The 21,133-nt window shown below is 37.5% G+C and overlaps 2 protein-coding genes across 2 annotated transcripts in view; one reads left to right on the forward strand and one right to left on the reverse strand.

The window, feature by feature from the left end:
* The window catches only part of LOC122138235 (F-BAR domain only protein 1-like), a 35,720-nt gene extending 25,736 nt beyond the window's left edge, over positions 1-9,984 (forward strand). Inside the window, 12 exon segments of the mRNA XM_042729620.1 lie at positions 2,270-2,388; positions 2,688-3,644; positions 4,089-4,195; positions 4,687-4,801; positions 5,193-5,304; positions 5,401-5,556; positions 5,643-5,775; positions 6,505-6,701; positions 6,816-6,889; positions 7,589-7,608; positions 7,796-7,925; positions 9,572-9,984. Of these exon segments, the coding sequence (XP_042585554.1) occupies positions 2,270-2,388; positions 2,688-3,644; positions 4,089-4,195; positions 4,687-4,801; positions 5,193-5,304; positions 5,401-5,556; positions 5,643-5,775; positions 6,505-6,701; positions 6,816-6,889; positions 7,589-7,608; positions 7,796-7,925; positions 9,572-9,600 (2,149 nt within the window). The 3' untranslated portion in view covers positions 9,601-9,984.
* Positions 9,985-10,017: 33 nt separating this feature from the next.
* The window catches only part of LOC109095394 (DNA-binding protein RFX2-like), a 38,369-nt gene continuing 27,253 nt past the window's right edge, over positions 10,018-21,133 (reverse strand). The window contains 11 exon segments of the mRNA XM_042729619.1: positions 10,018-11,700; positions 11,797-11,839; positions 12,591-12,744; positions 12,917-13,125; positions 13,219-13,368; positions 14,176-14,273; positions 14,388-14,545; positions 15,519-15,631; positions 19,388-19,500; positions 19,625-19,746; positions 20,913-21,032. Of these exon segments, the coding sequence (XP_042585553.1) occupies positions 11,591-11,700; positions 11,797-11,839; positions 12,591-12,744; positions 12,917-13,125; positions 13,219-13,368; positions 14,176-14,273; positions 14,388-14,545; positions 15,519-15,631; positions 19,388-19,500; positions 19,625-19,746; positions 20,913-21,032 (1,390 nt within the window). The 3' untranslated portion in view covers positions 10,018-11,590.

Here is a 21,133-nt window from a genome sequence, read left to right on the forward strand (position 1 = left end):
GTACAATAATATACAGATAAGGCAGAACTATGGACATAATTTTCAGTGGGCAGAATTCAGTAAGGAGACAGCTGTAGGGAAAAAGCTGTTCCTGAGTCTGCTGGTCCTTGTCCGGAGGCTCCTGAAGTGCCTCCTGGGGGGCAGGAGGTTAAGCAGTCTATAGTCAGGGTGAGAGGAGTCCTTAAGAATGCTGCGAGCTCGACGTAGACAGCATTTTCTGTGGATGTCCTAAATAGCAGGAAGTGATGCGTTGGGCGGTTTTCACCACATTCTGCAGTGCCTTGCGGTCAGCAGCTGAGCAGTTCCCATACCAGACTGTGATAGAACTGGTCAGGATATTCTCGATCGCACATTGGTAAAAGTTCACCAGGATGACTGAAGAGAGCTGGTTCTTCTTCAGTGTCCTGAGGAAGAAGAGGAGCTGGTGGGCCTTCTTGACCAGGCTGGAGGTGTTTGTGGTCCAGGACAGGTCCTCTGAGATGGTGGTTCCCAGGAACTTGAAGCTGGAGACATGTTCAACAACCATCCGGTTAATGTGGATGGGGTCATGCGTGCTTCCTTTCTTCTTCCTGAAGTCCACAATGAGCTCCTTTGTCTTACTGGTGTTAAGGAGCCGGTTGTTGTCAGCGCACCATGCGGCCAGGTGCTGAACCTCCTCCCTGTAGGCAGTCTCATCATTGTCTCTGATGAGGCCAATCACCATGGTGTCATCTGCAAACTTGATGGAGTTGGATCCATGCACAGGCTTGCAGTCGTGGGTGTATAGGGAGTAGAGGAATGGGCTCAGCACACAGCCCTGTGGTACACCGGTGTTTAGTGTGATGGTGGTGGAGCAGGGGTGGCCTGACCTAACATGCTGAGGTCTGTTGGTCAGAATGTCCATAATCCAGTTGCAGAGGGAGGTGTTAATGTCCAGGTCTCCAAGTTTTGTGGTCATCTTGGAGGGAATGACAGTGTTAAATGCTGAGCTGAAGTCAACAAACAACATCCGTGCATATGTGTTGTTATTGTCCAAGTGTGTGAGTACCGAGTGCAGCACTGTGCATACTGCATTCTCTGTGCTCCTATTGCTACGGTAGGCAAATTGGTGTGGGTCCAATGTGGGTGGGAGGCAGTCCTTGAGGTGTGCTAGGACCAGTCGCTCAAAGCTCTTCATAATGATAGGTGTGAGTGCGACGGGGCGGTAGTCATTCAGGAACGTCTGGGAGGAGTGTTTTGGCACTGGCACAATGGATGTGGACTTAAAGCATGCTGGCACAGTTGCTTGGGTGAAAATGTCAGTGAAGACCCCTGCAAGCTGCTCTGCACATGCCCTAAGCACACATCCAGGAATGCCATCGGGGTCAGCAGCCTTGCGTGCATTGATCCAGCTCAAAGCAATGTAGACGTCTGTGGAGGTGAGTTTGAGGGGTTGGTGGTCTGCTGAGAGTGTGATCTTGGTGGCACTAAATGCATAAATGCTAAATGCTGAATGTTGGTCTCACCCCAAACCCACACCATTGGTTGAGCCAGAAGTAAACATGTTATTAAGACAAACTGAACAAAAATACAGTTTAATAAATAAATACAAATTCTAAATTTAATCAGTTATTATTTCAATACTTTCACAAATTATTTAAATTAAACAATGTTTTATTCGATTATTTAAATTATACAGATTATAATATTTTGAAGGTTATTTATGTTATTAAGATATACAGTCGTCTTTATTAGGTTATTTAGATTATAAACACTACCGTTTAAAAGTTTGCTGTCTGTAATGTTTTTAATGTTTTTAATGTTTTTTTATTATGATTATTATGGTTGCATTTGTTTGTTTTATTTTTTATTAAATAAGTAATAATGTGAAATACCACTGCAATTTAACTATTTTATATTTCAGTATATTTTAAAATATTCACATAATAGCAAAGCTGAAATTTCAGCAGCTATTATTCCAGTCTTCAGTGTCACATGAACCTTTCAAATATGCTGATTTAGTGTTTAGTGCTTAAGAAACATTTTTTGTTATTAGCAACGGTGTTGAAAACATTTGCTGATTAATGCATTTGTGGAAACTGTGATCCAGTGCTTCCTTTCTCAATAAAATTATTCATTTTCTGTAAAGAAGAAAATCTTACAGACCACAAACTTTTGAACACTAGATTGAATATAAGTAATATAAATATTGTTTCTTTTATTTCAGTTATTAATTCTGCATTTTAATGGCCTCAGTTTCTCCTAGGTTCACTTCTTTACCCATTCAGTTTCCCCCCTCTCATCTCTGCAGGCTGAGTTCCACAGCATCCGGTTCGGACGCTCTGTTTGGACCTCCTCTGGAGTCGGCCTTTAAGTCCCACAGCTTTGCTGGCAGACAGCAGCTCCAGAACGCCTTTGCTGCATCTGAATGTAAATCTCCAGCAGCACACCACCCCCGAGCACATTACCTTGAGAGATGAGAATCGACTGGACGAGCTATCCTCTTAGAGCATTTTAGAAAACGGAGAATTAAAAGCTTTAAAAGTGTGCATTACCATATTTTAAGAATTAATTGACTCGCTTTGTCAGAACTGCTTGTGTAGGCATTAAAGCATGCAAAGTGGAATGTGAATTATGTTTCTACAGTCAGCCTTTTCCTCATCAAATCTGTTGCTTTTTCAAGAGGTTTCTATTCTGATCAGTAATAGACTTTTCTTTTTGTTTGACAGATGCAGCATTCTCTTCTGATTCATCCTCTCCTGAGAATGTGGAGGATTCTGGACTGGATTCCCCTTCCCATCAGCCCCTTGGGGCTTCCCCAGAGCCCACCGGTTGGGCAGCCTGGCCATCCACTCAATCTAAAGACTCTGTAAACTTGAGCCGATCGTCTGACCCCTTCTTCGCTGCGTTCCGTGACCCCTCCCCTGGTCGATCTCCTCTTCCACAGGACGACGCCACAAAAGCCTGGACTTCCAATCTACGTTCTCCACGTGCCCCGACCGATGTCGAGCCTACCACCTTCAGCTTCCCGGCCTTCTCCCACAGCCTGACGTCTTCAGAACTTGAGCCCTCTGTGTGGAGCTGTAAACACATTCCTCCAGAAGACCCCTTCCTGGATGCTGTCCAACGCTCCGCCCCCAAAGACAACCTGCCTCCACCTGATGCCTGGGCCCCGCCTCCCCCTCGGCCCACCAGGGATGGCAGGGGCATGGAAGGCTGCACCGATCCCTTTTCCATCTCTCTGAATGACACTAAAACCCTCCCTCCCCCATCCTCCTCTCGCAAAGACCGAGAGCGAAAGAGAGAACGTAGCGTCCCACCTCCAGAGTCCCCAGATGATCCATTCGCTATTACTATGATCGGTAGTCCAACGCACCAATCGTCGCTGGCGGCGCAGGCAGGTGCACAAGGCAGAGCCAGTAGTAATAGGCCGGTGCCCAGTCCTAACCCCGCCCCCAATTCTCAGCCGAAGAAAGAGCTGGTGCACTGGAACTCAGTACATAACCCTTTCAGTGAGGGCACTACAAATAACACTGTCACACAGGAGTCCATCAGAAAACAGAGATCTTTTAATGATGAGCCTCGTAGAAACGGGCCGCCACTAACACGGCATTCTGGGCCACAGGAGGACCTCTGCTTCTCTACAGACAAGGACCAGAACTTCCTGGATATTAACACACAACCAGGTATTATAGACTAGTGTTTGACTAATATGGTGTTTTAATGACTTTAGTGGACAATATAATGCCAGTATACAATGGCATCAAAACATGTAGACACAATTACCCCTTACTTAAAAAATGTGTGTCCATTAGCAAGATCCATTTGATGCATGAATGAATTATTCAGAGCAATTTAATGATTTATTTCCAACTCAGTTTTTATGAATCAGACATTTCTACCTTTCACATGAATAGGCAAATGTCAAGATTTTCAGTGAATTTTCTGAAGACTTAAAAATAGCATATATTTATAATATTGAAAAAAGTGGCCAAAATATTTTTCAGATTGTTTTGTTCCATGGAAAAAAAAGTCAGTTGTGTTTGGAATGACATGAGAGTGAAGAAATGATGACAGAATTGTCATATTTGGATTCTTTATCTTCGCTCTTGCCTTTCTCTTTCTCTCAGTCTCCCAGCATGGTTCCAGGCAGGACAGCACTGAGCGTCTGGCATTGGCTCCCCCTCGCTCGGTTCGGTCCAAGCGCTCCTCAGGCAGACTCAGTGGCTGTGAGCGGGTAAATGCTCCACAGACTTTATTACACCAACTATCCAACCAGCACACTTAAGCTTCTTTAAAAGCTTATAAACAAATCCCTTAATCGGGCTCTGCTGCAGCCTCCTTCATTCATCTCTTGTTTTACGAGATGTGGTTTCTCTCATGTGGTCCTTCAGATTGCTCCCTTGACTTCAGCTCTAAATTAACACCACTATTGAGATTCCACATCAAGCTTTTAACTGCTTTATACTGTAAGGTAACAAATAATATTAAATTGCATAGAAACAGGCCTCTGGCAATTTGATCAGCACCAAAATACTAGTTTTCCATCCACACACAGTAGGAAGGAGAAAATCAATTAAAAATAGAGAGTAGACAGATATCATGGACGTGAACTTTTCTCTTTACTTCCAGCATCAATGTTGTATTAGTTTTGGAGAAAGTAAGGGAAGTACCATAAATCTTCCGTTCATAATTTTGATTTTGGCCTTTTTTTGTGTCGTGTCTCAGTCTAGGTCCCTGTGCTCGTCTCCTCTGCCCGAACCCAGTCCCCCCCTCACCTCCTCATCTTCCTCCAGTCCCAGCGAATGGGGGGTGCAGAACCGTGGCCCCAGCCCAGCCCGAGGTGACCCGAAACACTCCTGTTTCCCTAATCACCCACATTATCACAGAACTTAATCATAAATTACACTGAGATACAGCCCGAGGAGCTTTGCTGTAATTGTATTATGCTAATCCAATGTAGACATAAGCACATTTACGGAGGGGACAGTCAGGAAATGTCCTCATCACTATTTTGTCGTGACTGATTTTGTCCAATAGCCCACAGGCATGTATCTAATAAAGAGGAAGCATCTCCCAAGCCCTATGTGGTATTCATTTATTTATCCACGTTCCACAAAATCCCAGAACTGACAGCGGCAAATGAAGTTTGAAGTTAAATATGTGACAAGTTTTTGTCTTAATTAGCAGTTTTTGGACATTTCTAATCATAATGTTGAATTGTGATCCTGCAGGTTTGTCTCGAGGGCCCAGTCCCATTTCTCTGAGCACTCAGGAGTCCTGGCCTGTAGCCGCAGCCATCACAGAGTACATCAACGCCTACTTCAAAGGAGGAGAACACAACCGGTCCGTCTGAGCTTCTTTCACCCCATCTGGAGGACAGAGCCTTTTATCACACTGTAGCTCCAACTTAAAGAGATTCGCTGTGTGTCTGTGTTTCAGCTGTCTGGTTAAGATCACCGGCGACCTCACTATGTCCTTTCCTGCTGGCATCATTCGCATTTTCACAGCCAACCCCAACGCACCAGTATTAAGCTTCAGATTGGTGAACATCTCTCGAGTGGACCACTTCTTACCCAACCAGAAGTTACTCTACAGGTATGATGCTCTTGAACACTAAAACTGACCTGGACTGGGGTCAATACAAGCTCTATGGACAGCATCTTTGGTCTTTGTACCTGCAGCGACCCGTCACAGAGTGACCCAGACACCAAGGATTTCTGGTTCAACATGCCGGCCTTGACACTTCACCTGCAGAGAGAGGCAGAGCTCAACCCGCAGGCCTCCTATTACAATGTGGCTCTGCTAAAATACCAGGTCAGTCAACACAAACCTAATGAGTGCTTGAATTACAACATGACCCGCTTTAATGGTACATGTTCAGTACAACAGGGCATAAAACATGCCACCAAAATTTATTTTCACTCCTTGGCAAAAACCTTGGTTACTGTGATTGAGGCCAATCTGTAAATGTTAAATATTAAGTAGTGCTCTTTGCAAAGTTTTAGTCAATCGTTTTTTTTGCTAGATCACCATAAACCCTAAATGACTATATATATATTTTTTTTTTTACTAAGATTTTTTTCTTCTTCTTCTTTTCAGCAATTAATAATTTTATTTAGCAAGGATGCATTCAATTGATCTTAAGTGACAGACGTAAAACACAAAATATTGTCATTTTTACTGTATTTTGATCAAATAAATGCAGCCTTGGTGAGCATAAGAGACTTCAAACTCAAAAACATTAACAATCTTAACAACCCTAAAGTGTAGAAGTGCTTGTATAAAATGGTATAAACACTGTGTGCTTGTATAAAATTATAAGCTTCACATTTCTGCTTTTAAATCTTCCCTAAATTGGTCCTAATTTCTTCCATTATTAGTGCCCTAAAAAGAAATTGGACTAAATGAAGTCTAAATTATGTTTTCTTATTCTTTTCTGTTGACTTCTGTTGAGCTTAACTTGCATTGAACTCAGAATATTCCTTTTACGGCTGACATCTTAGAAAATGTTAATCGGAGCTGTTTGAATGGACTCTGTCCTAGGCGTCCTCTCAGGATCCGGGTCGTGCGCCCCTCCTGTTGTCAGCCGAGTGTCAGCGCAGTGGAACAGTGACCCGTGTGTCTCTGGATTACCACTGCTGTCCCGCAACCGCCCCGGCCACCCAGCTGACCTCCGTACAAGTGCTGCTGCCCCTCGATCACACCGCCACCGACCTGCAGTGCCAGCCGCCCGCTTCCTGGTGAGAAGCAGTGTGTGTGAATGACTTCCATTAATAACACAGTACTGGGAAGAACATGAAGTGAATATGTGATGAAAGAGCTGATAGATGAAGAGAACCTGTTTTATTTCACAGGAACACAGAGGAAAGACGACTCCTATGGAAACTGTCCAACCTCTCTCCAACCAATCACAGCAAAGGTCAGTGCTGCCACCACCTGTTCATCCTCACCTTTCTCTTTTAGTGCTTATTCATGATTCATGTTTAAGTGGAATTTTTTTTTTCCCACCCTCATGTCATTCCAAATATTAATAGCATTATTTATTCCACAAAAGGAGAATTCTTAAGATTTTTTTTCATTGCATATTTATATTATTTTATTTCAGCTTCAATATTTTTATTTTAGCAATAACAACCCTGATTTTACTTAAGAGACTTAAATTTAAAGGACCTAAATGAAAAGTTAAATTTATCTTCACTCCCAAGATAAACAATTAATGCTAACTATAACAACAAACACCTTTGGTTCTTTTTCCATGAAGTCTAACCTGTGGCTTATTTGATTTAATTGCATCATACAGAGTTGTAATTTTATTTAATTAATAATTGAAAAAATGTTCCACCAAAAAAGCATATGGGCTGGAAATGATGAGTAACTAATGACAGAAGTTTCATTTTAGAACTTTTCAAACAACTGTGATATACAACGGAGGAACTAAAACATATCTAACGAGTATTGATTTTCTTGAAAATAAAAGCAGTGCACTATATATAGTTTAGTGTTGGTACATCTGAGTTTAGATCACCGTTCTGACACAAGATCCTTTTTAGCGGAAGTGGGCGGAAGAGAGGCTGCTCAGAGCTAGAGGCCAAGAAACAAACATCGGAATACATATGATCAGACAGAGCATCATGGGATTGCTGTGAACATTTTGGAAGCAACAAAAGTATTAAAATAGGGCCACCATTAGGTTATTCTAAGATGCTCTTTTATTTCAAAAGACTCTTGCACATATGTGACGTGAACCCAGGAGCTGATGCTGACTCTGTGAGTGTGTGTGTTTTTGTGTGTACATGTGTGTTTTTGTTGGTTTTGGGGTCTGGCACGCTGTGCTCCGCCCCGCGGTCCTCCCCCGAGCCTGGCTGTGCAGTTCGTGGGATCGGGGTCATCTCTCTCAGGCCTGGACGTGGAGCTGGTGGGCAGCCGCTACCGCATGTCCCTGGTGAAGAAGAGGTTTGCCACAGGTGGGGGCCAGACCTACTTTTTGTCCCTCATAAGCAGCTCATTTCTTCAGTCAGATATCTTGTTGTCAGGTGGTTGCCAGGATGTTCTCTCGATGGTGTATTCCAGAAAGCAGGGTTAACTTACCGTCAGCTAAACCCTGAACTTTAGGTTGATTAACCCCAACCTCGCTTACTCGACGTATGTGGTTCCAAAAACACGTCCGGCAGTAAGTTCATTCAACTCAGAGTGTGTTACTGATTAAGACTCAAGACAATCTCAACAGAGCGATGAATTGACGAGTCACTATGGAAACGGATGCTAAGAAAAAGTGCGCCATGCTGTTTCTTTCTTTTTCTTTTGTTCAATGGTCATTTACATACTTAGTGCATATCGCCACCTAATTGATGGTTGTGCAAGCATTTTTTTTTTCCCGTTTAATCTTTAATCCTTGAGAATATGAATTTTGTTTGATGCTAATTATATATTAAGACTTATCAGATATGTATTTTGATTTAGAATTTAGACATAGAAAATGCCCATGTGTGAGATGATAATATAATGTAATAAATAAATATATAATAAATTAAACATTACCTTGTCATAGTGTTTTATAATTTATACAGATAACTGTTATATATGCCAATAAAATAAATAATAACCATATTAGAATAATATATTACGCTTCATCGTTAACATATATACACACACACACACACACACACACACACACACATATATATATTTATACACCTTATGTATTACTTATATTAGAGCTTCATTGTTAGCACAAATATATATGTTTTTATAAAAATATAAAAATTATGCCATAATGTACATAATGTCGTCCCCCCCCCCCCCCTATGTAAATAAGTTTTTTTTTTTTTTTATGTAAATGTTTTTTTTTTTTTTTTTTAAAAAAAAAAAGTACGTTTCATGTCCCAGTGAATGCATCTGTAAAATGCATAAATGAAACAGTACGTTTCATGTCCCAGTGAATGCATCTGTAAAATGCATAAATGTAAATATTTAGCTATTCAAGTGTTCAAGATATTTAAAAAAAATCAGCAGGAAGATGATTATATAGGTTTCTGATAAAATTTATCTATTTTTTAAATATATCTGTTCAGCTTGACATTAACCTAACTGTGTCATTTTAGTTTCAGAGATACTATTAGTTTTTATTTTAAATCTGTTTTTATTTTTACTTTTTCGGTTTTCATTTTAATTTTCAAGTAATTTTGTGTGAGTTTTAAGAGTTTAAGTGTCTAAATAGTATTTGTTTTTATTTCAGTTTTAAATATTCTAGTACATCAAGTTAAATTAAAATTAAAATATTTCTAGCCGAAATGTGTGTGTATATAACGAATATGTTTATTATTTTTTTTTTATGTTTTTTTTTATAGAATGTGTTTATTATTTTAGTTAATAGGATAAAGTTTGTAGATATATTTTATTGTTGTGTTATATTATTTCGATATAAAACTTGGCTTAAGGTATGACATTTGCGTTTTAATCTATGAAAACTCTTAATAAAAAAGTTTGATATTAATGTTATGATGTTTAGATATTTTAAAATGGACCCATTTTTGCTGTGTTTTCTTGAAATAGCAACTCAAGACAGATATAATAACAGCATGAACTAATGTTCATCTGTATTGTTTTACAGGAAAATACATGGCTGGCTGTTCTTTGTGAGCACTTCCACAGAGGCACAACGTTTGCACTTTTTATCCCCCCTGGGCTGCTGGAACTGTCCACATGCTACAGGCCTGAAGAGGAGAGATCATATTGTATATACAGTGTCATGTGGGAAATCGCTAATACCCATGATGCATTGCTCTAGGTCAAGTATGCCCTCAAATTAGGGACCACAACCAGCCTCTACTTTTATTTGTATAGAATTGTTTGTTCAGTGCGCAAGCCACACATTTATTTCAAGTTTGAAGAACTGGATGTATATTTCTTTTCATTTTTAGTGCAAATTTGTGAATGAGTATAAAGATATATAATGAATATAAAGGTCTGATATTGACAGAATGTATGTATGTTGAGTATTCAAGAAAGCTTTAATATGGAAAACGAGTCCGTGTCAGTCATTACACAACAAGCAAGTGGCTTACACAAATTTATTACACTTTTTACCAGTACAAAATACAGTCGAACTAAGCGGTTGAGGCTAAATAAAGAATTTTTTTAAAGACACAAAAATAAGGTATCAATATAGTAGTGAGAAGAATTGCATTTAACTCCATAAAAATAATCCATAGCAAGAAGCTTTAAAAACAGCCTTAAAAAAAATTTGATGAGCAAATTCCCTTCCCAAAAGCACACAACAGGCAAAGAACCATGACGCTCACAACCAACCACAATGAGAAAACTCCCGCCAATCACTTCTCAGAACAAACACAAAGCTAGTAGAAATGAAGTTTATCTTTGTAAATAGCAGAGAGGGACATGTAGGGCACCCATTACGGGCCGCTACCAGGCACCAGTAAAGATCCCGACCGGGTTCAGCACAACATCGTCAAAAACAATTACAAACGGATCCTGAAAACGACATCGCTCCTGAAAAGATTTCCAGCTTTATGTCAGCACATCGTTTCCATTCCAAGCATGAAAACTAAAACATCAGATGTACAGCACCAGGTGATGAGGCATATTCTGTTACTGGACGTGTCTATTTTGGGATTTCTACTTCTTCTAGAAAAAGCTTTTAGCTATCATGTCGCTTTTACATTTTTTGCAATAACATTTACACAATATCTACTTAAATATGTAAATGAAGTTCTTTTAATCATTCTTTAAAAATAAAAAAAGCTTGTATGTTACACAAGAACTATTCACAACCTGTCGAGTGCACACTCACTTCCAGTTACTTCCGAAGGCCTTGTGTACAGATGCACGCTCACACACAGGTACGTTCAATATATCAAGTCGACTAGGCTCTTTTTAACCACTGCAAACAACTAAGAACTCGTCAAGTAACTACAAAACTAGAGCGAAAGGTTCATCTAATACAGAGCAATCTCCATCAATACAGTAGGTGTATGTACATCCCGAAGCTTTCGAACGAGAACGGGCCGCTTTCAGGGCAACAAACCGAGTCAAATAATCTCTAAATCGTAAGAAAAGTTAGACATTCATTCGTTAGAACTACAAACGGTTGAGGTATAGACTAGGCATCTCATATGGCCGGGGTTTATCTACAAAACGGCATTGAAAAGGCTTTGCATGTGCAGCAGGTTGGGGGCGACGAGCGGGCAGCTTTGGGGTCAGCAGGTTGCATCTACGCCTGAGGAAACAGCCGAGGCAGAAAGTCTAAAATGTGACCATCTTTAAAAGGTGCTTTAGACATCTGAGGTTCTGAGACGATACATTCATTCTGTGGTTAGAGGCACGGCCGAGGGAACGACAGAACGAGAGAAAATCAAAGAGAAAGAGAGAGACAGGTCTGCTCTAGTGTTTCTTTTCTCATCTAAGGCACTGAAAGAAGACTATGGCACATATAAAAAAAAATAAAACATCACAAAACCAGCACGTTCTTGTTTCACAGTCGCAGAAAACCTAAAGGCGAGCGGGAGACACACACTGACCCTAAACAGACCTACGTACCCTCGAGATACAGAAAAACCTCACAGATAAGTGTTATCTTGACCACCGGCAGCTGTTTGAGGTGGTCCTGCTCTTAGATCTCCTGCAGGGAGGGACTGATCTCGATTCGCTCTCTCTTCACCGCCGGCTCGCTCATGCTCGACATGTCTCCGTCACTGGCCAGATCGTCTGAGAAGGAGGCATCTGGGAGAGGAAAAGAGAGAAGGATGTTGGATACAGAGCAGAGGAACCTTCAAAATGAGACCGAAACTTAGTTTGGGTCGGCATCACATTCGTTACCTTTCTCCATGAGTGATGGCATCATGGAACTGAGGTCACTGAACTGAAAATATGAAGACGACAACAAATTAAAAAAACCACACCTCATATTTTATGCTATTTATGCATTTTAGAAACTATTACCTAAATACGGAACAAAAATTAAACTAATGTTAAATCAAATCAATATTGTTTGAAAATCATTTCCACCACAACCAACAATTTTACCACTAACAAATGTTTACCAAAAGTTAGTGTACTTCTTAACCGGAAAAAATATTACTTCTGAGCAGATTTTTTTTATTTTTTATTAATCATATAATAATAATTATTAATAAAGATTATATAGAGAGAGAGATTCATGTGATTTAATATTACATGATAATTTAATAATTATTAATATCATTACTATTACGATGGGTGGATATAATTAATATATCATTAATAATTAAGATTAATTGTATAGACAGATGATGCATATATGGATCATAATAAATATAAATATTATTTTATCAATTTATGTACACAGTGAAAAAAATCTACTGATAATAAAGTAATTCTCTGCATTTAGTATGTTTGATGCTAGTTGGAAAAACAGCCTCAGCAAACGTTCTGAGTTCTATTCTGCTGACGCATGTATATATGCTCTTGGACACTGTTATTTAAATAAACTCCTTGAAAAGATACTTTTCACACTCGCAATATTTTATTTTCATAAAGAGCCACGGAGCCAAAAGAAACACCTGCATGTGCTCAGCTCGAAACACAAGCGGTCAGATTCAGACGTGAAGGTCTGAAATATCGGATCTCCTCACCTCCCCCATGACAGCGATGGGCGTCTCTCCGGTTGCCATGGCGACACGGTGTTCCACCAAATAGAACATGTATTCATCGTAGAGCAGGCGGATGAGGTGGAAGGAGCCGAAGCTGGCGGCCGAGCGCAGAGTTAGATCTCTGATCACCATGGAGCTGAAACCAAGGCAACAGAGAGTTTCATTACAAACTACCACAACAAAACCACAACATGACGCAGATCTCTTCAGAAGATCACTTAAGAGGCCCAATCAAATTGATCTGAAATTAATGCATTGGAAATACTGCACTATTCAAGTAAAAAGAGTACTTCTAGAGAGCCTTGTACCTGTAGAAGGACCACTTGAGCAGGAACTGGCGTGCGGCGCGGGGGAAGCTGGTACTGCCCTCATAGGGCTTCAGCACCTGGTTGACGACGTTATCCAGCCAGACAGCCCACTGATCCAGAGAGCTCTGCTGCTGCAGGGTCACCTTAAAGTCCTGCTCCAAACGCTGGACGACGCTCTCGTCACACTGGCACACCCAGGACGCCTGCTCCTGTGACAAACACACACACACGCAGAGTGAGCTGAACGCATCCATGAACCCGAGACAGAAGTCAAAGGACAGGGTGTGATGAAAGAGACCGACCTGCACGTTAGCAAAGTCCACTCTGTTGAGGTCGCTGAGCATCTGGTTGATCTGGGACGTATTCTGCAGGACGGCTCGCGCTGCCTGGGCCAGGTGATTCAGAGAGGTGTAGCGGCGCAGGGTCTGCGCAAACGCACTCACTACTGCTGCCTGCGCAGGGGACAATAAAACATTGGGAGCATTAACACAAAAATATCTAAACCTCACATCCCGTATGGTAAGAGTCACCAAGGTTACACCTAAACACTTTATATTGTCACATGCATAATTTAAACGCATACGTATTACTTCATATACTACTGTACAATTCAAAAGTTTGGGTGATTGTCACATGCATAATTTAAACGCATGATTACTTTCATTCAGCAAAGGTGTAGTAATTTGATCAAAAGTGACTGTGAAGACATTTATAGAATAACACAAGAGTTCAGTTACAAAAAAAGCTGTTCTTTTGAATTTTCTATTCATCAAAAAATCATGAAGAAAAAAAATACAGCACAGCTTCCACAAAAATATAATTATTAGCATGTTAGAATGATTTGTAAAGGTTTGTGTGATTTTTTTTACGCATTCATTCATTGATTTATTTATTTATTTATTTATTTATTTATTTATTTATTTATTTAATGTTTTCCCATTTTTATTTAATTTTATTTTTTTATTTTTAACAGTATTAGTTTTTTTTTTTACCATATTGCTAAATTCACATTATTTTGGAAAAAAGCATATATGGATTTTAATTATCATAGAATTTTAGAAAAGCATTTAAAAAATAGAATTAGAATTTCTTTTACAAAAACAAGATACTGAAAATAAAAACATTTTTTAATTACATTTTCAAAACATTTTTAATTCTTTTAAAATGTTAAGATTTTTTTTTTTGTTTCTATAACTTCTGCTTTCCTAGAATTGTGTCTGATTTTCAGCAAATGTATCCTTTCAGAAACACACACATACCTTAGTGCGGACAATCTCCTGTGGGTAGTCACTCATGGCTGAGGTCAGCCACCCCTCCAGACTCTTAGCGAAGTTTCTGATAGCTTGAGTGAGGGTGCCTGCAGGATCATATTTCCCATCAGTCATGCACTCAAACATTCTGCTTGCAGTACAGCAGCAACACTGCCCCTGGATCAGGTCACAGGAAGTGTGTGTATATGTATAATACTAACTGGGAACAGGCCGCAGTACATCAGGGATGAGGATCTCCACCAGTGCCTGATACAGGATGTGATCACAGCTCCTCATCCACTGTTTGATTGGTTCATATTTACACAGAGCGATCAGCTTCTCTCTGGGGAATCCTCTGATGTCCTCCACATCCTCTTCACTGCACAATACACAATATACATCTTTAAGTCAAGCATATTAAAACAGCTTTTTTTCTTTCTTCTAAATAATCTTTTAAAATGATTTAAATGATTACATTAATCATATATATATATATATATATATATATATTCCAAAGAAGCCCTCAATGTTTCATTCAAAAGGGTGCAATACCTATACTACAGTTCCAAAGTTTTGTCTTAGTTTTATTATTATTATTAATTAATTTATGTTATTTTATATATTTTAATTTATTTTTAAAGAAATTAATATTTTTATTCAGCAAAGATGCATTAAACTGACAGTAAAGTACAATTAAAGTCAAACAGAAAAGACATTTAAAATGCTAAAAAAGATTTCAATTTCAAATTAATGCTGCTGTTTTGAAATCGTAACATTTAAAAAAAAAAAAAACACCTGTATCACGGTTTCACAGAAAGATAATAAGCTGCAAAATGGTTTTCAACATTGATAATAATAAGAAATGTTTCTTCAGCCTATTAGAATGATTTCTGAATGATCATGTGACAAGGAAGACTGGTTTCCCATCACAAAGGACATTTTAAAATATTGAAAGAAAGTTTTTTTAAAATTTTTTTTAAATTTATATTAATGACTGTTTTACTGTATTTTTATGTAATAAATGCAGCATTGGTGAACATAAGAGACTTTCAAAAACATAAAATCTTACCAACGGCAAACATTTGAATGGTGGTGCAGCTAATGAATAGTTTAAAGCAGATCAAAACTAGAAATATATATATATATATATATATATATATATATATATATATATATATATATATATATATATTATATATATATATATATATACACACACACACATATACATATTCATATGACTTTTTAAGATTGGACTTTTTTCCAGGCCTGAAAAATCACCATTTAAAACATTTCTAGACATTTTCAGGTTTTCCATGATTGGAAAACGAAGGTTTACAGGACTACGGCACCTGTTAGGAATGGTAGTGGCTCCGTCACCAGATGGCGCTGTTGAATACCAAAAGGTCTGCCATAGCTTCTCTATGAGATGGAACTGCAAGTTCATGACTACGTCCAGAGTAGCCTGACAGAGAGAAATCAATTTTAAATGCAAAGTTTGAACATGCTTCCATGTATAAAATAATTAAAACAGAAAAACATTTCCTCCAGATACTTTAAATGCACATCTGACATTAAATACCACTGTAATCCATGGCAAAACAAATAATGTCAACACTGATATGCGATGACTTTTTTGTGGCTTCAAGAATTTCTTGAGAAGCTTCCATATAAGTTATGATAAGATCAGTGAAATGAGCATGCTCCTTCATTCGGAGTGTCTTTTGTCTTTACTATTGGCATAGACAACCAGATCATCTCAAGTACAGCCCACTCACGGCATCACCGTCCACCTCGCAGTTTAAATTATGAAAACAGCCAGCACTCCTTCAGAAGCACCCATCTTGAAGGCAATCCACCTCCTTATATAAACAATTTAATTGTTGTACAACACAAACCACATGCAAAAACTCATCTTATATTGAGTTTTATGTCCAAAAAAGGAAGTTTAGTCTGTGTGGTGAGGATGGTATTTTAGCAAACCACGACACGCAGTAACAAAAGTAGATGTTGGTGTTATACTGGAGAGCAGAAGTGAGAGTGTGTCTGTCTCAGTGATTCACACTCAGCTCTCAGATTCTCCTCGATGAGGACACACACTCTTGTATCGAGTTACACAGCCCCCCCTCCTCCTCCTCCTCTCTCCGGTCACATGCTATGTTTTGGCTTCCACAGCCAGGTCACCATAGCAACCTTGTTTACCGTTCCCCCGGCAACAGGTCAAACACAGCACTCCAAAACAAAAAGAGAGAATAGTCTCTTTCCCGGACAAACAAGCTTTCTTACCTTCATCGAAAGAGGGGGAAAGCACTACAGTCCTGCTTCTAGAGGACGAGTCGATGATTTTTAAAGAGTTTTACATTTGTGAACTCTGAAAAGTCTGGTTTATAAACTTACAGCCAATTCAGGCAGCACTAAAGGTACTCAGCAATGTTGTTGCTCTGCTTCTACTTAGTTTGAAATAAGGGTGGTTATGACCAAAATCTCATTTTATGTCATGATAAGGAGATATATATATATATATATATATATATATATATATATATATATATATAGCAAAAATACAGTAGAACAAATAAAAAAGAAATGTGACATACATTGTATAAAGTAATCAAATATATAAAACACTTTAAATTCTTCACTGTGTACATTAAATGTATTTTTTTTTATTGTAGTTAAATGTAAAAATTTGTGGATATTGTTAGATGTTTTGTTTTTTTTTTTGTTTTTTTTAAATTTGTGAAAGTGATTTGTTATATTAGACTGCTGTCACTTTAAGAGCTGCCCAGACACAAGATTCTGTTAGATGTGTTTTTCCTTTCTCAGCTGCTTGTTTCCACTTAATACCTAAATTACTGTTTACGTGGATACTTGCAAAGACGGGCATTTTGACACATGAAAGTGTGCGTATTCGTAACTGTTCAAGACCTATAAAGTGGCAAAAGTAACTCTGTTCAATACTCCCGTGCTCTATAAGCACTGTCTTATTGCGGAGGACGAGGACTGTTTCCTGTGAGAGTAGCCTACAATGCGGGTGTCAGTTTCTATAAAGTGGGGCAGTTCCAACTTTGCAAGGACATTCTGGAGCTTCTGACTCAAAGCCTGTAAGTACGTTTTTTTATATTTACAGAATTTCCACTGATGATTCAAACGTGAGTTTTGAGCAGTGTATAGTAGCGCTTTTTGTTTGTCGTTTCTCCAGACATGGTTTTGTGTTTACGCAGCGTGATACACAACATGTAAAAAGACAGTATAAGTCATTATAATCATGAATTATGTCCCCACCGGATGCAACAAATGCCTCGTTTAAGGCCCGTTCACACCAAGGACGATAACTATAAAGATAACGATAAAGATATAGTTCTAAAAATCGTTTTCAGTATTAAAGAACAGCAGCGTCCACACCACAACTATAACTATAACGATAAAGAAAAACTATATTGTTGGAATCACTTTCAAAACGATTTTTTTCCAGCTGATGAACGATAAAAAATTGACAGCCAATCAGAATCCATCCTGCTGTAACACGCTCGAGAATTTAAAGCGTCAGACGAGCGTGCGCTTAGAATAAACAGAAGATATCGTTCGCTGGTGTGGACGCTAATATCGTTATCTTTATAGTTATCTTTATAGTTATCGTTCTTGGTGTGAACGGGCCTTTAGAGTGGGTTTTATTGTTTTTGTCTTGTTGTCACACAGTATGTTAAGGAGCATATGACCATCATATGACCCCTTTAAAATTGTTCTATATAAGGTTTAGGATTATTTATTGTTTATAATATTTACTTCTCTTTCTGGAGTGTGATGAAGCAAATCATTCTTATTATGAGACCTCACAGAGAAGAAATCTAATCTCTCTGAAAACTCTCCCTTTTCAATAGCACATAAAATAAGGAGTTGCTTCCTTTCATGAATACTAATTTCTTCATCTACTAATTTCTGAAGATAATATGGTCACAGAGAGAGCAGATTATTTTTTCTAGTTTCAGGAGCCATCATACTTTGCAAAGTATTATGCTATTACTATATTACTATTAAGAAAAAGCTTAATATAAAATGCAATCTTCAACTATTATTATTATTATTGTTGCTATTATTATATACACTACAATTAAAAACTTTGGTGCTTTTCAAATGTTTTTTTTTTTTTTTTTTCGTGTCTTTAATTCTATTCTTAAGAAGTGAAATATTTTTACAATTCAAAATAACTATTCTATTATTCCAGTCCTGTCACATGATCCTTCAGAAGTCATGCTGATTTAGTTCTCAACATTTTTCATCAATGTTAAAAATAGTTGTGTTTAATACTGTTTGTGGAATCTGAGATACATTTTTTCAGGACTGTTTAATGAATAGAACGTTCAAATGAACCATTTATTTAAAACAAAAAAAATTTGTAACATTATAAATGCCTTTACTCTAACTTTTGATTAATTTCATGCATCCTTGCTAAAGTATTAACTTTTTTTTTTTACCTAATAATTTATTATTAATTTCTGTCTATGTATTAAATAAGGACAGTCCTTATGGGGTTCTTGCAAACTTTCAGACTGTTCTCAAGTTAAAATCTTTATAAATCACAAAATAGAATTAAATGATCATAAAATGTCAAAATGAATAAAAGTATAATTAAATTAATTAAAAGAAATTAACTTCAACAGAGACAGTGACACAGAACAGAAAATATTCACAGGCTGTGAAAGAACATTGTTCATACAAGGTCATTCTCTGAGAGATGCTGCAGGTGCTTTGTTTTGCTTGTCCTAGCTGCCAGTAAGAACAAGACTCACATTCATGGTTGAAAACCTGATACATTGTAGCAAGAAAACCAGCTTGGATAGATTAGTGTAACTATTTGCTGTGTTACGTTTAATTCATTATTTGAAATTCTTTAACATTCTTATTCAATAATCATACAGTACATTCTTGTGTACTTGATATGATATGTACTCTCACTCATGCAGATTCATTCGTTTACACATTAACATTCATTATTTATTTTTACTTTCACATTATTTTCAAATGATTAAACGGTTTACAGTAAGCGAGAGTTTATCTCTGCTAGGCTTTCTGTTTAATTTTCTAAAGATAGCTGTTAAGGAGTTGCTTCCTTTCCATGAAAACTGCGAAGCTCTTCCTTGCATTGGGAGCTTTGCATGATTGCATCATCACATTCTTTTTGTCTTGACTTAAAAAAATATTCCACAACAGTGTGCAGTACCTCACAGTGAATCCTGTAGTTGCTCTGTAGTTTTTTCACATCGTTCATGCTGATTGGCTCAGGCAGAGAGCCCAGATCAGGAGAAGGGAAGGGGGGCAGGACATGAGACACATCTGCCAAAACATACACAAAACTTGCTCACTTAAGAGTTTGTTGTTCATTTATTCTAATGATTTTGATGTGATTGTATGGAAATTAAAATCAAGTGTATTAAATCTTATCATGGAGGAGGTTTACCAATGTACTGCTGGTGGTGCTGGCTCTGTGCCGCCACGCTTTGCTCAGGGGTGCTGGACGAGTGCTGGGAACCACTGTTCAGACTGTCCCCCATCCCATCCATCTTGTGAAAGGGCTTAAACCTGGATACAGGAAATAACAACAGGAAGAATAAATGTAGAATTCACTACTGGGGATTATAAAGGATATGACTAAGAGAGAGATAGAAGACCATTTTCCATCAGGGTGTAGAGTAGTTCTGTCACTTGTGTAGTTCTGACACTTAAATCTGATAGTTATGACAACAACAACTCAGTATAGGATATAAAAATGTTTTTTTTTTTTTTTTTTAGATGAAATCATGTGATTAATTATTCATTTAAATAATAGAAACCAAATTAAATCACTATAAACATGAATAAAATTTCACTATTGCCTCAATTTAATTATTAAATTACTTAAATTATTTCCAAAGTTAAAATAAGTTCTCAACTCATTTCTGTGTCTGTTGTTTTAGTATTACAGAGTATAATAATATCATGATGAGATACTATACGTTCTTATTTTTATTTGTATAGTTTCTGTTTTTATTTCAATTTTTAGTGAAGGTTTTGGAAGGTTTTAATATAATTTTTGTCTATATAATATTGGTATTTATTTATACTTTTAATTATTTTAGCACATCAAATTTAAATGAAAACAAGAAATGCTTATTTGGAAAATAATAACTGAAATAATATTAGTCTGAATTTATATATATATATATATATATATATATATATATATATATATATATATATATATATATATATATATATATATACACACACACACACACATATATATATATATACTGGAATATATACGGGAATATATATATATATATATATATATATATATATATATATATATATATATATATATATATATATATATATATATATATATACACACACACATTTATTTATTTATTTTTTTGCTTAAAAAGTATCTTTTTTTTGTTTGTTTTAATTAATTAATTGTAATTATTTTAGTTTTTAATGAACTATATTTACCCTGGTCTGAATTTAGAGAAAACTGGAGTGTAACTGTCCATTTATTACATACTGACTTATTACATCAATTACATACTGACTTAATAAACAAAGAAAAAAAACAAAAAAAAAACAAAGCTCTAGCAGGATCTGAACAACTGAGTGAGACATGGACACAAACACACACAGATCCTGATGGCAAAGAAGAAGTGACTGGGATATGAAACAAAGATTGTGTGCAAGCGAGAAGGAGAGAAAGGGGATGCTTATTTCACCTCTGTTTCTGATGGACAGGTTGTTGTCTCATTGCCATATACTGCATATCCTCCTGCAAGCGGTTGAGAGGCGAGTCAGGCTTTAGACGAATACCGTAATAATGGTATTTCGAGTTCCCCCTGAGATACGCACATACACACACAGACAGAATGAGCCATCACATTTTTTTATTCCAGCAGCAACAAAGCACAATTTGAGACTGAACATCATTTATTTTAAT

The sequence above is a fragment of the Cyprinus carpio genome, chromosome B8 (genome assembly GCF_018340385.1).
Source record: "Cyprinus carpio isolate SPL01 chromosome B8, ASM1834038v1, whole genome shotgun sequence".
Lineage (NCBI taxonomy): Eukaryota > Metazoa > Chordata > Actinopteri > Cypriniformes > Cyprinidae > Cyprinus > Cyprinus carpio.